Genomic DNA, 12,666 nt, shown 5'->3' with positions numbered 1-12,666 from the left:
AGCAGCCTAGCAGACTAGCACCCCCTACGTCGGTAACTACGTAGAGATACATACAGCGAAATGGTACCTGTACGTAGAAACTTTGTCGTAACCCCCTACCAGCATTTCGTACCACGGTGTTACTGCGCTAAACCTCACTAGACTCTAGTAGGCATGCGCACCTAAATGACATGCATTAAAAATAATTATTAATTTCATAGTAGCAGCAGCAGCAGCGCAGTTCTCTTTCTACAGTACCTACTGTACCTACTAGCATTAGCATTAGCATTACAAGCCTCGTCTCGTCTCTTGTCCAGTCCTGTCTTGTCAGCAATGCTGCTCACCACACTCCCTTCCACACTTCCACACCTTTAACTTGCCACCCCTTCCATCCAGTTGGCTTTATCTCTTCTACTACTCTCGCTGTAACGGCCAATTGATTGTGTGCGATTCCGGAAAAAGGACCTTCAAGTCTCGTTGGAAAGACTAGAGTCTCCTTTCCTATTCTTTTTTTCTCTAATCTCCTTGTTACATTTTCTTAGCTTCTCGATTATTCATTTTCTCTACAAGCAAGAAAGACAGAGTCTTTCCTTCTTGCGCATCCTTTTTTACCAGTATGCTGCCTTAATCCTTAATGTACCCAGTCGCTTTCATATCCGATCTGTCGCTCTCTCTGCGCGATCGAACGGACCGAATTACGGCAGAATATCGACGCATCGCGCAAACGGCGCCGCAACGACGATAAACGACACCATCGAATATGGAAGGTTTCCTACTTATTCCCCCAGATCGGGGTGCCATTATCGGAATCGGAAGAGCTGCTTGGAAGGTAGATGACCCGCTGGCGTCAACATGCGCATTCAATTTACATGGCTTACATACTAAACTTACATCTAGCCTCGATATCTTGTCGTCGGTCCACAGCGAGACGCCTACCAACCTAATACCGGATTTTCCCAAGTCCTATCTGCCGCTCGCCTGAAGGACTCAAGTGGTCGGTCGTCGAAACCTATTCCGAGAGCGCAACCCGATGCTATATTTCTTTCAATTTATAAAACAAAGGTATTAAATACTGGCGGTGCTCCAGAATCAACACCAGAAATACTGATCACGTAATAGGACGATTGGGAACCGATCCAACAACATTCGATAGCGTCCGTTACAGAATGCCAGGTGCAAATGGTCACCCACCGCAAGCAAGGACCCGTGCTTCCAACTCTTGCTATCCAGATATCTCCAGATCCCGCTACTGACAAACTGCGAAAGCGTCGATCGAGTCGAACGGCAGGACTGACTACTACTAAGGAATCGGGTCCAACAACTTTGTGGCTTCGTCTCGGCGATGATCGCACGTATACGCTGGAGGACTGGGCCCGCTACATTCAATCATTAATACAACCCGAAGTTCCTGGTAGGCATCCAATAAGTCCGATTAGCCCGACATCGCCAACTTTCATTAATCCATTCTCTCCATCTGTTGCTCGAGATACGAGCGACTTTTATGCCGGCACATCGAGTGGAAGTTCCTCTAAGACGCGAACCAGGCCTGTGGCTAAATCATCTGGTCATGCCCATGCATCGAGTCGAGATGCCAATATATCGTATATTTCAGGATCACCTAGCATACGTTCCCAGCGTAGCGATATTTCCTCGTCCCATGCTAGTTCGATGGTTCCCGTTAACACGAGTTACGCAGCACAGCATTATACGTCAGTACATCCTTTCGACCTCCCCTCGCCTGCCACCACGGTTGGGGAATACCACGATCAATTCATCGAAGGATGGACTTCGGCACAGGGGCGGTCGTCCACCTTGAGTTCTCCTATCAGGGCAAGGGGAAGTGTTTGCTCTTCGCCAGGTCAAATTTTACCCAGTGTCCATTCTAGCTCGCCGCCAGGACCGCGGGAAACCATTTTAGACAGAGCCTTCCAGCTACGGTGCATTCCTGGCTCGGACCGTGAAGTTCCCGGAGAAGAAAAGCTCAGTTCTCTTGCTAGATTTGAAGCATTGATGCGTGAAGCGGAGGAACGTCAGAAAACTTATGAGAAGGAGAAGGCGCCCATGAACCAACCGTTAAAGAGTACTTGGGAAGAGGACGAAAGCGAGGAAGAAGAGGAAGTGGACGAGGATGATGAAGATGACAGCGATGAGGATGGGTTCGAGCAGGATCTTGGTCATGACGAGATCGGGCCATCTGCGCAAAAGGCCCTCCAATTCATCGCTAACCGTCATAGCTCCGGTCGACCACAAAATCCTAGGATGGCCCCAAATTATCACGAGTCGGGGCCATCCATCCTCCGCCCGCACACGGCACATTCCAGATTAAGGCCTGCGGCCCAACGGACGAGCAGTCAGCCGCATATTCCTACATCTACCTTGGATATGTCAGCGATCCCTGCTCGAGTGGCGGAAGAGTCGGTAACTCGACGAAATCATGAAAAACGACATTCGACGTCTGATGTTAAACGACTTAGTTTTAACGAATTCACTAAACGATTAAGCGGCACTAGCAGTTTGTTGCTTGTCCAAACAAATCAAAGCGCGAGCAGTAGCCGAGGAAGTAGCGAAATCGACGGAGCTCAACAGACGACACCACCAAGAGGTACGTTGAGTCCGAGGGGTGCCGGAGCGTTGTCCCCGAGCGAACGAGAGGAACGTTGTCGGTGGAGAGGTAGTGTTGGTGTATTCGGTGCCAACGAAGGTGGCTTCCTATGAAGCAGACGCCCGTGTGTGTTGTTGCGTATTCGATTCCTAAGACCAGCGATGTCATCACACGGAAGTCCGGTCCCCTCTGTATTTTTGATACCACGAAGTTTTTGCTTGTGTTTTTTTTACGACCCGTCATGACGATCGCGCGCACGTGCCAACAACGACGGCACTATGATATCCGACTTATGGAGCATGACAGTCCCATGCATATTTGGAGTGTTCAGCGGATTTTATGGATTGGAATACAGTACGAGACGAAATCTTTTTTTCTTTTGAGAGAAATTACCGAACGACGAAACTGTCACGAATTTGCTGAGCTGCGAGAGACTCAAATCTTCTGATTGATATCCAAGTATTTATTTGATTTTATTTTTAGATGAGAGAAAATTTGTCGTTTATTTCGAAGAATAGTGATACCCTTGGGCATCATGAAAATATCCATTACCCATTTATATACATATTCTGAATCAATGATATCCTTTTTGTTGCGGTGTGACATCTCCCTTTGCTCGACACTTTATTTGTCTATCGACCCGAAATATTGGAGGCTTGCATATGCAACGAGTTTCCAACTTCACCTTGACCGCAGTGAATGGGGACATTTTGTGTTCTCGTGGTACTTATACCCCCGCTGGAAAACATTCTCGTACGAAAGCCTTACGGCTACCGGTGTGTATGATCAGCAGCGAAACCGAAATATTGAGTCGGGTTTGCTGTCGGAACTAAAATTGAATCATTCCGAGACTGTCGGATCAGTTACACCGCATAAGTAGCCATTCACGTAGCTCGAAATGCAGAACCAATAAGGATGAAGTCGGCCGTAACAGCGGTGTCGTCTAACAACGTCTTAATATTATTGTTGCTACATAACAAGAGAAAATACAACCTTTGACTCGACTTTTAAATATTAATGATGCTCATAGTTCCTACGGAGTTTGTATTCGCCGATCCCAAAATTCATTGGTCCCGCTAAGCTGTAGTGTTTCTCGTGTAATATCAGCTATAGGACCGCCCCATTGTAAGTGAATCAATATCAACCACGTCGATATGCTTTTTTTCAAAGCCATGGCTTCGAGATAGCCATGCCTACACATCCAATACGACCATGGAACCAGCCATACAAAAAGCCTTAACCTAGAGCCTATTTTTATCTTATCTACCTGGCAAAACGTACGATGATAATTCGTTCCTGATTCTATTGCCTTCTTCTATGTAATACCGACAACAATTGTCATATAATCCGAGCCTTGTACAACATAGGAGCTTACTGTCCATTTAAAGACTTAAGAACTAACTCCACCAACTTAAGGCTAGACTGTCTATATACGGCTAAACCTTCTGTTATAGTATCATGACAATAGATAGGATTGGTTTGTGCCGCAAAAATAAGCCTGCCGTGAAGAAAAGAAAGGAGATAACTATCGAGGTAAGGCTCCGGCTCAGACGGGATGAAATGGATGGGGATGATAGCCAGGGTTTGCATCAAGCTAGGCTATAGTCAGTCTAACATGGTCCAATTTTAGGTCCACCTAGCCCAGGGGTCCCATAGAGCATTCACCAGATCGAGTAATATGATGCCAGTACCATGGCCCGTGCATGAATGGGAGTGGGTACGCCATGTGGGACATGGGTCCTCATCTTTGAACTAACCTTTTAAAGTAATGGGGTCGGGGTTGCCCAGGGATTGGGATTCCATTCTCCAAGTCAGCAGTAGGTTTAAGTTTTTGGTGGCGGTTGTTTATTACCCCATTCCCCGAGGTATGTATGTACCTAAGTACCCCAATACTTCGTATCGCATTGTCATAGTAATTCAATTCAGCTTCTCACCTCATCTCCAAACTTCGTATGGCCAACTTCAACCAATCAACATGCGCCTTGTTTCCTGTATGTCATCTAGGCATTCTCCAATAACATGGGAACGTGATCCCTTGTGGTACAAGCCATTCTCAAGACTCTTTTCTCTCCAATGTTTTCACAGCTTTCTCAATTGTAACTGTATGCCACGTATTACCCATAAGCATGCCTATTACACATACATACGATATCCTTCATAATAAGTCGCGATATCTATCTACACCTTGAAAAATATATCTACCGTTCCTAGCGCGATTTCTGAAAGACGTCACTCATCACGTCTTTTCTTCACGATGCCTACTTATAACGCGGGTGCAGCCTTATCACTGCATCCCGCTGTGTACATATCGTAAGGCTTCATACATCCCACTAACTCTTACAAAACTGATTTCAAACTAACACGCATTTCAGAGCTTGGATATTCTTCTCAAACTCGACTATCATATTCAATAAATGGTTGATCGATGATGCCGGTTTCCGTAAGTCGCTATCTCCGAATATGAGATATTTCCGGTAAATCGGCAAAACTAACCTTGACCAGGCTATCGCAAGTTATACTCCGGGCTTGATATGCTGTGTAGTTCTAATTGCGATGAATAGCCGTGATACTGACATTATGGCATATGGTCTTTGCCACTTTGGCGACTCAAGTGCTCGCCAGGACTACCAACATTCTCGATGGCCGTCATAAAACTCACATGAATACCGAGCTATATATGAAGACCGTTGTTCCTATCGGTCTTCTGTATAGTGGAAGTATGGCGTGTAGCACTTCGACCTTTCTGTACCTGAGTGTTTCGTTCATACAGATGTTAAAGGTTGGTGAAAAACGCTATATACGTTGTACACTCCCTTCCTTTTAAATGAGATGCTAAGTATTATGTGACAATACGTATAGGCCATCGCACCAGCTATCACCCTTATTGTTGGCTGGTTCTGGGGCGTTGAGCACCCAACTTGGACGACATTTAGTTACATCATGCTCATCGTCGTAGGTGTCGCTTTAGCGAGCGCCGGTGAAGTGCAGTTTTCCTGGCTCGGGTTCGTCTTCCAGATCGCCGGTATCATATTCGAGTCTATTCGTGTCATCATGATACAGTCTCTTATGTCGAATACGGGCTTGAGCATGGACCCTCTCGTTAGTCTTTATTATTACGCTCCGGTCTGCGCCGTCACCAATTTCGTCCTGGCCATTGCTACTGGGTGGGACTCAACCGTATGGGTACATGCTGCTGAGGCTGGCTTCTTTATGTTATTGCTGAATGCAATTGTCGCATTCTTATTGAATGTTTCAAGTGTACTCTTGGTAGGTTACACGAGGATAATATCACCAGGATGAAATAAGAGCCAATTACTAACTGGCTATAGATTGGGAAAACCTCCGGCCTTATTCTAGTACTTACTGGTGTTCTCAAGAATATTCTCCTCGTAGTTACAGCCGTGGCGATATGGGGCACGCCAATAGCCTTTATCCAGCTAATTGGCTATAGTTTGGCGCTGATCGGGTTGATTCTCTACCAGTCAGGCTGGGAGGGAACAGGCGAAATCCTGAAATCCAGCGTGAGGCGAATAACGGAATATTCGCGCTTTGGAAATAGGAAACCATGGCTCCTTGTAGCATCCTTGGTCCTATCAGCACTACTGACTATCGCCTATTTCAGGGGAGGGCTATTTTTTGAGGCGCAGTCGCCCACTACCGAGACTATTAGGATAGTGGACCATCCGTCAAGTGCTTGGCTAACATGGATACACGAGAAGACCGACAATTGGTGGATTAGAAGGGAGGAATGAGGCCAAGTACCGGCGGTGCAGGCTTAAAGAACATACCACCTTCGTAGGTTAGCCTTATTCTATGCATTTGCGCTAAAAGAAGACATAAACATTACTATATTCTCACTGATCCAAACATGAATACCCGCACAAGTATTCCGAAAAGGAATAGCGGAATAAGCACTTTAATATCTTATTAACATATAAATCCAGGTAGCACTGCCTCACAACTTCGCCTTTACTGCCCCTCTCGCTTCCTCTGCTCTCTTCCGCTTACGCTGGAAGCCTTCGATCTTATTGGCGACCATGCCAGTCCACAGTTCGAGCCATTTCGGATCGAAAGGTGGCAACACCCGGCCCGTGGTTCCTGGGGCGGGCTCGCCAGCAATTGCTTGTAAGAATTCGAAGAATGCGGCGTAATCAGGGGCAATCGAATAGTAATCCTTACCGCCGCCTTTTTCGGCCACGCGCGCACGTTCCCATTCGAGTTGCTCTGGCACCGATGGTAGCGATTTTGCGGCTCGTCCTGCTAGGTGTCGCGCTACCGCTACAGCTTGCCATTCGTAAACTCGGAAGGTAAAGCCGCCTCCAAGCTGTCGCCAAGTGGTTAGCTAGAATGGAAATTACTACTGCGGGTCAGGTTAGGGAAGACTCACCATGCCGACAAAAGTCAATGTCGGATCCTCGATATTAAACGTGTGTTGGTAAACTCCGGGAAGCCTACGGTAGGCATTCCTGATGCGATCTTGCACTTGCGTGATGAAGGGGACGCTAAATGTGTATCCGGTTCCGAAGAAGATGTAATCTACATCGTCAAGGAATGACCCGTCGGCGAAATGGATACGACCGGTGTCTGCATCGAACTTTTTAATTTCCTTCTTGATCGCGATGTCCGGATGCAGGAAAGGCTCCCATCCGAATGCCGGGATCGGGCCTCCGCGTAGAGATGCGTAAACAGGAGTTTGCGCGACGTCGAGGACCTCGTGGACGACTTCGTGCGCCGATATGGAGCCGCCTACTACGACTATCCGCTATTGTGCGTGTTAGCAGGGTCGCACAAATTTGAAGAATCGATGGGGTGATTACCTTTCCCTTAAATTTCGATGAGTTACGGAAGTGTTTGCTGTGTTGTATCCTCCCGGGGAATTTCTCGTCGTATTCCAGCAGACCCGGTATGTTCGGAAACCAGGGGACGTTGTAATGCCCTGTCGCCACGACTAGGGCGTCGAAGGTCTCTCTCCACCAGTAATTCCTGCCCGAGGATTCCTTCCGAAGAGTAAGTACCCACTCGCTGCCGATTTTCTCAGCTCGCTCTACTGTGGTGTTGAGTTCAAGGAGTTTTTCGTGACCGCCGCGCGAGAATATGCCTTCGATCCATTCGCGGATCACGGTGTGGTGTCGGAAAGGCGCCCCGGGGCCATGTTCGGCCAGTGTACGTGGGGAAAGCTTGTTCGGGAAAGGCTCTTGCGTGTAGCTCATGATAGAGGGTGTGATATTGCTGTGCAGGTTCTCATGCAGCGCCGTATCGGAGAACCGCCGCTGGTGTCCATTAATTTCTTCGGACACTGGTGTCACAGTCGGAAGCTGCGGAGGTAGAGGAACCGCGACGTCTGCCTTGCCGGCTATCACATCTTCTAGAGACGGGATCGCGGTCGGCAGATGAGGTGTGTAGATCCATGTTCCACCGATTCCGGCTCGTCGGTCGAACACTCGGATTGTGTCGAACGCTTGTTCCTTCACTAGCGCATCCGTGGCTATTGCGCCCGAGGGACCAGCCCCGATGACGGCTACACGTCGCGCCTTGACTGCCATTGCGTTTTACAAGAAAGGCCAGATAAGTTATAAGATAGTGATGTACCAATTCCCAATCCTCCGACGGGCTATGTCTACGGACTTATCTACGCGATCATAGGACTTGAACCTACCAAGAAGATAGGCAAATTCGCATCCGGCAACAACCGGCTTTTATATAGCTACCCACAGCCACCAGATTTAAGCTGTCCTTTTGAGGAGAGCTTGCTCACCGATTAGGGTGCTGCATTGCGTGACACATGCCTCGATCACGCCAAAGAGATAACAACTTCGGGTGGTACAGTAGGGATTACAAGCGTTGTGGAGGACCTCTTGCTGCTACCTACTCCTCTCCATGTCCTATTAGAACCGTACGTGTCTTCGCTGGTCATTGCATTTAAATATCGAGACGAAACATCGGCAGCTTGGTTATTGGGAGTTTATATTAGTGAACCCTCGGTTCCTAGAAGTTTTTGATCATTCAAAATAATCCTAGGTAAGATTTGTGTGGTCTCTGGCAGCATCCAATCATTAGTGGTAGGCCCTCACACTTCGAAGCTAGGGATCGTGGGGTGCGGCGATCACGTCATATTATACTATCCGCACGTAACATGTCTACAGTACGGCCACACACAGTTCTCCGATTCTCGTCCCGGTTCTTAGTTTCGGCAGGCTTTCCGATATGTTCCACAACAGCGAGGGGATGGAGGAGGGTTCATAAAGCGATAGATATCCCTGGCCGTTCGCAGGAAAATAATGGATACCCTATCTTATTGCTTCCTGCACTGCTATTTCCGGGACTCGGTATAACGTAAGGGATTATATATACATTTTACTAAGCTACCACCGATATGCCGTCCGTCATTGAACCCTCCCGACCGCTTCCGGTTTATTTTATCGGCCATGCTGGGGTGAGTTTGCTGTTCGACGAGTCGCCGAAGAATCGGATTGTTCAGGATAATCTCCGCGCCATCGGGGCGGAGATCCGTGCGATATCACCCCGGCCGAAGGCTATTATTACTTTTAGTGGTCACTTTGAGGCGGGAGAGATACATGGACCAGGGGTAATTGAAGGTGAGATTGAATTATCTTTACCTGTTCCTCTTTTTCATCTTGGACGAAGTCATAACTAATGTGTTTAATTATTTTGTATTTATAGTTAATGTGAAGAAAGGGACTTATATTATGGTAAGGGGTCACTATTTATTCACCATCAAAGTTGGTGAAAACCACCAAATAATTCCTAATCATTAAATAGCACGACTTCGTCAACGATTTCCATGATTCAGCACCCTTTGTCTACGATTATGAATGGCCACACGAAGATGCACCGGGATTGGCGACTGATGTGTGGAAACACCTTACGAAATCCGGCATCAAAGCGAAGCGCGTCGAACGAGGCGTCGATCATGGTGTCTGGGTTCCCTTCAAACTCATGTTCCCACCCGAGAACCCCCTTGATGTACCGGTTGTGCAAGTATCCACTTTCTACGACTATGATCTAGAAAGTCAAATCCGGCTTGGTGAGGCCGTTGCATCGCTCCGGTATGCGCACCTCTCATTTCTCCCTTGTAATTTCTTACTAAATAACCCTTGCGACTTAGGAATGAGGGATACCTCATAATAGGCTCCGGCATGGCCGTACACTCCTTCTCATCCCTTGCCGAGATCCGCAGTGCGCCATCCGATGAAGCGCGGGAACTCGCACGGCAGAAAGTCCTCGCGGAGTCGCGGTCCTTTGATACGCATTTACGAGTAGCAGTCACAAAGCGCGGTGCCGTGGAAAGGAAAAAGGCGCTGTTGGAGCTAGAGAAGCTACCAGAGTTCCGTCGCTCGCATCCTACGATTGAGCATTTCACGCCAATCCTCGTGGCGGCTGGGGCGGTGGGCGATGCGGAGGTTGAACCATTGGGTGAGGATGTAGTGGAGCCGGGGATGTCGTATTTAAATGTGAGGTTTACTTGAGCTTAATCCTTCGAGAGAAGAGGAAATTCTATGAGGAATTTATACCGGATTTACTTGTTCAATTGGTATCACTAATTTTTTGAGCACTGATTGAGATCTATATAAATCCTTAGACAACAGCGTTACACAGCAATTCAACCCTCCGGATTAATGAGCGCTGGGTCTATGTCTACCAGTAATATCTATATTTACGACCCTTCCGATCCGTATACAACGCCTCAGCTTCCAGCGACGGGTCCTCGTATACCTTCTTAGCAAATCGTCGGTTCGTCCACTTAAACAGTAACGTCTGGATGATGAGCGTGGCAAGCCACACTGCCCCGAGGGCCAAGCAGGCTGCCCATGCTCTACGGTATAGAGGGGCATCGGACTAAATGAGTTCCACAGTTAGTTTGGTATACAATGGTAATGAAGGCACGGGGGACAATTTACTCCTCTGAAGACCTGGTTTCCGTATGTTCCACCTAGGTTTGAGCAGCCAACTAGACATGCTATTAGTTTGTTTCTAAGGGTACCAGGATAGGGGTAAGCATACTATATACGGCGTATGCGATAGCTCTCTTTTGCGGCGTCTTCTGGTTCAAGGATAGCCATGTGACGTTCAGGGGTTGCCAACTCCTAGGTTGTATGATGCGGTTAGCAGACCCCAGCATGAAATGAGAGGTTTTCACTTACGGGGCGGCTTGTGTTACAACATAGGCAGCGTAGAAGGACCACGAAGCTTGCGTGGTAACCGGAAGTTTCTTCATTCTGTTAGATCTAAGATAATCCATAGCGGTGGGAAGACTTACATAGAGAGCTATTAGCCCGGCCATAGTCCATACGGCAGCGAACCCAATGGTGTAACCAAATCGCTTGTATCGGTCCACGAATTGCGATAAGAAAACTCCGAGTATGGATGATAAGACGGGCGCGGGAGCGTTGAGTAAATTCGCGCGAACGCTCGTAAAACCTAAGGATTGAATGATCGTTGCTCCCCAAGTTTGTAGGCCACCGGCGGATTGCAGTCCGCTTAGGCAGATAATTAGATATGGCCAAGTGGTCCAGTTGAAGAGGACATCGGTACTAGATAGGCATATCAGCCAGGAATGTCCTAGATTCAGTTCGCATCCTGAAAATTTAAACTTACACATCTTTAAGTCCAATGCTCATAGTAGATGCCTGTCCCTTTTTGGGGTCTGCCCTAATGATTCTGGCTACAAATACATCCGCCTCGCGCTCGGAGAGCCACCCACTCCACGGAACAAGGCCGCCAAGAAGACGGTTCGTATGGTGAGGAGACTTAGGGACGAGCGTAAAGGCAATAAGACCAACAGCTAGAATAAGGCCCAATTGTCAGCAATGAAGCCAAGAAAATGGTGAGTTAGCCCTCCCTACCTATCGTAGAAACACCGCAAATGAGGAAAATCCTACAAGATTTCGTCAGTTATAACACCATGACCTTCAAAATCGACTTGACTCACCATTGCCACCCAAAAAGCCCGCCCTTGCCTTCAATACGCAAGGCTCCTGCACTAATAAGAGATCCGAACGACGCCGAAATCGACGGCCCGAAAAAGAACAACGTCGTCCGACTTGCAAGCTCGTCTTGCGTGTACCACCGCGAGAGTACGTATAAACTACCAGGGATAAACCCGCTCTCGGCCAATCCTAGAAACAAGCGCGCTGCGTACCAACCGCTAGCATTCTTCACGAACATCTGACATACTTCGAGGATGCCCCAGACGACTACTTGTAGCGGAATCCAGTAATGCGGTCCTACGCGATGAAGAACGATCTATTCAGTTTAGTTGCCGTTTACTCGCTATTGAGATAGGCGGTAGAAAGGAATTTCTCACATTTGACGGAATTTCGAGAAGCACAATCCCGAACCATAGCAGCGAGACCCCGGTGTTCGCCTGGTCTCGCGTCATATGCGTGTCTTTTATGAATGTCGAAGTCAGGACTCCCGAGACATTGGTGCGGTCGATGGCCATCCATGTAAACATCAACTACAAAAAGTTAGAGGCCACAAAGGAAGCCGAAACAATGAGTGCGAATTCATACAGCGAATATAGGTAGAAACAGCCAATCCGCTTTGCGAACAACGCGCTTTTCCTCTTCCTTGGTCCAGCTCACCAGGACTTGTTGGCCGTTCTTCTCAATACGTTGGTGGAAATACAGATCATCATCTCCCGTATTTCCGGACTCGCCGTCCGACGGACCTTCTTCCTTAGCATTGACACCAGTCTGAGTAATTAGGTGCGCCGCAGTTTTCGCTGGTGCCGCAGCAGTAGCCGCGACCGCAAGGGATTCGGTGACTTGAGATGCCATTTAGAAGTATCCTACGAATAACATATTACTACGAATTATCTCGCGACAAATATCTTAACAATATAGAATGAAGTTGAAATTTGGTCTACGGTTCGCGACAGACCCAGCACAGTGGAAACACGCGGCTCGATAATAAAGACCCCGAATCTAGCGGCAGGGAACACCCGATGCAACGGAACCGACATGTGAATAGATAGTCTCATGGGCGTGGGATTCGACGTTACCCCAGCTAGCCAGGGCCAGGTCCTAATAGCTTAGTTGTTAATAGGGGGGCGAATCGTCTGA

General features: G+C 47.9%; 5 protein-coding genes across 5 annotated transcripts; 3 read left to right on the top strand and 2 right to left on the bottom strand.

Annotated features, from left to right (window-relative positions):
- Positions 1-248: 248 nt before the first annotated feature.
- F4822DRAFT_395118 (uncharacterized protein) lies at positions 249-3,161 on the top strand. Its single transcript, XM_051457415.1, has 3 exons — positions 249-808; positions 877-1,041; positions 1,099-3,161. The coding sequence occupies exons 1-3, from the start codon at positions 740-742 to the stop codon at positions 2,692-2,694; spliced, it is 1,830 nt and encodes a 609-aa protein (XP_051316777.1). The 5' UTR covers positions 249-739; the 3' UTR covers positions 2,695-3,161.
- Positions 3,162-4,835: 1,674 nt separating this feature from the next.
- On the top strand, positions 4,836-6,333 carry F4822DRAFT_426854 (TPT-domain-containing protein; the record flags this gene model as incomplete). Its single annotated transcript, XM_051460642.1, has 5 exons — positions 4,836-4,891; positions 4,954-5,021; positions 5,143-5,360; positions 5,441-5,848; positions 5,911-6,333. 5 exons carry the CDS (start codon positions 4,836-4,838, stop codon positions 6,331-6,333), a joined length of 1,173 nt encoding a protein of 390 aa, XP_051316776.1.
- A 203-nt stretch (positions 6,334-6,536) lies between these two features.
- Positions 6,537-8,124, bottom strand: F4822DRAFT_426853 (FAD/NAD(P)-binding domain-containing protein; the record flags this gene model as incomplete). Its single annotated transcript, XM_051460641.1, has 3 exons — positions 6,537-6,905; positions 6,969-7,343; positions 7,399-8,124. The coding sequence occupies 3 exons, from the start codon at positions 8,122-8,124 to the stop codon at positions 6,537-6,539; spliced, it is 1,470 nt and encodes a 489-aa protein (XP_051316775.1).
- Positions 8,125-8,539: 415 nt separating this feature from the next.
- On the top strand, positions 8,540-10,142 carry F4822DRAFT_169212 (Extradiol ring-cleavage dioxygenase, class III enzyme, subunit B). Its single transcript, XM_051453265.1, has 4 exons — positions 8,540-9,177; positions 9,263-9,291; positions 9,362-9,648; positions 9,708-10,142. Exons 1-4 carry the CDS (start codon positions 8,955-8,957, stop codon positions 10,066-10,068), a joined length of 900 nt encoding a protein of 299 aa, XP_051316774.1. The 5' UTR covers positions 8,540-8,954; the 3' UTR covers positions 10,069-10,142.
- Positions 10,143-10,237: 95 nt separating this feature from the next.
- F4822DRAFT_442180 (MFS general substrate transporter) lies at positions 10,238-12,381 on the bottom strand (the record flags this gene model as incomplete). The annotated part of the gene is made up of 10 exons (XM_051462964.1): positions 10,238-10,438; positions 10,501-10,550; positions 10,604-10,686; positions 10,744-10,811; positions 10,860-11,133; positions 11,198-11,384; positions 11,446-11,477; positions 11,532-11,845; positions 11,907-12,059; positions 12,115-12,381. 10 exons carry the CDS (start codon positions 12,379-12,381, stop codon positions 10,238-10,240), a joined length of 1,629 nt encoding a protein of 542 aa, XP_051316773.1.
- Between the last annotated feature and the right edge of the window lie 285 nt (positions 12,382-12,666).

Source organism: Hypoxylon trugodes, assembly GCF_022578975.1.
Source record: "Hypoxylon trugodes strain CBS 135444 unplaced genomic scaffold F4822scaffold_3, whole genome shotgun sequence".
Lineage (NCBI taxonomy): Eukaryota > Fungi > Ascomycota > Sordariomycetes > Xylariales > Hypoxylaceae > Hypoxylon > Hypoxylon trugodes.
The sequence above is the reverse complement of the archived record's forward strand: the minus strand, read 5'-3'. Positions and strand labels throughout refer to the sequence as shown.

Bases quoted from the DNA above. Each gene is read 5' to 3' on its own strand.
- F4822DRAFT_169212 (XM_051453265.1), top strand. From the start codon at position 8,955: ATGCCGTCCGTCATTGAACCCTCCCGACCGCTTCCGGTTTATTTTATC. The intron at 9,292-9,361 runs GTAAGGGGTCAC...ATCATTAAATAG, and splicing joins AGAAAGGGACTTATATTATG to CACGACTTCGTCAACGATTT. The intron at 9,649-9,707 runs GTATGCGCACCT...CTTGCGACTTAG, and splicing joins GAGGCCGTTGCATCGCTCCG to GAATGAGGGATACCTCATAA.
- F4822DRAFT_395118 (XM_051457415.1), top strand. From the start codon at position 740: ATGGAAGGTTTCCTACTTATTCCCCCAGATCGGGGTGCCATTATCGGA. The intron at 809-876 runs GTAGATGACCCG...ACTTACATCTAG, and splicing joins TCGGAAGAGCTGCTTGGAAG to CCTCGATATCTTGTCGTCGG. The intron at 1,042-1,098 runs GTATTAAATACT...ATCACGTAATAG, and splicing joins TTTCAATTTATAAAACAAAG to GACGATTGGGAACCGATCCA.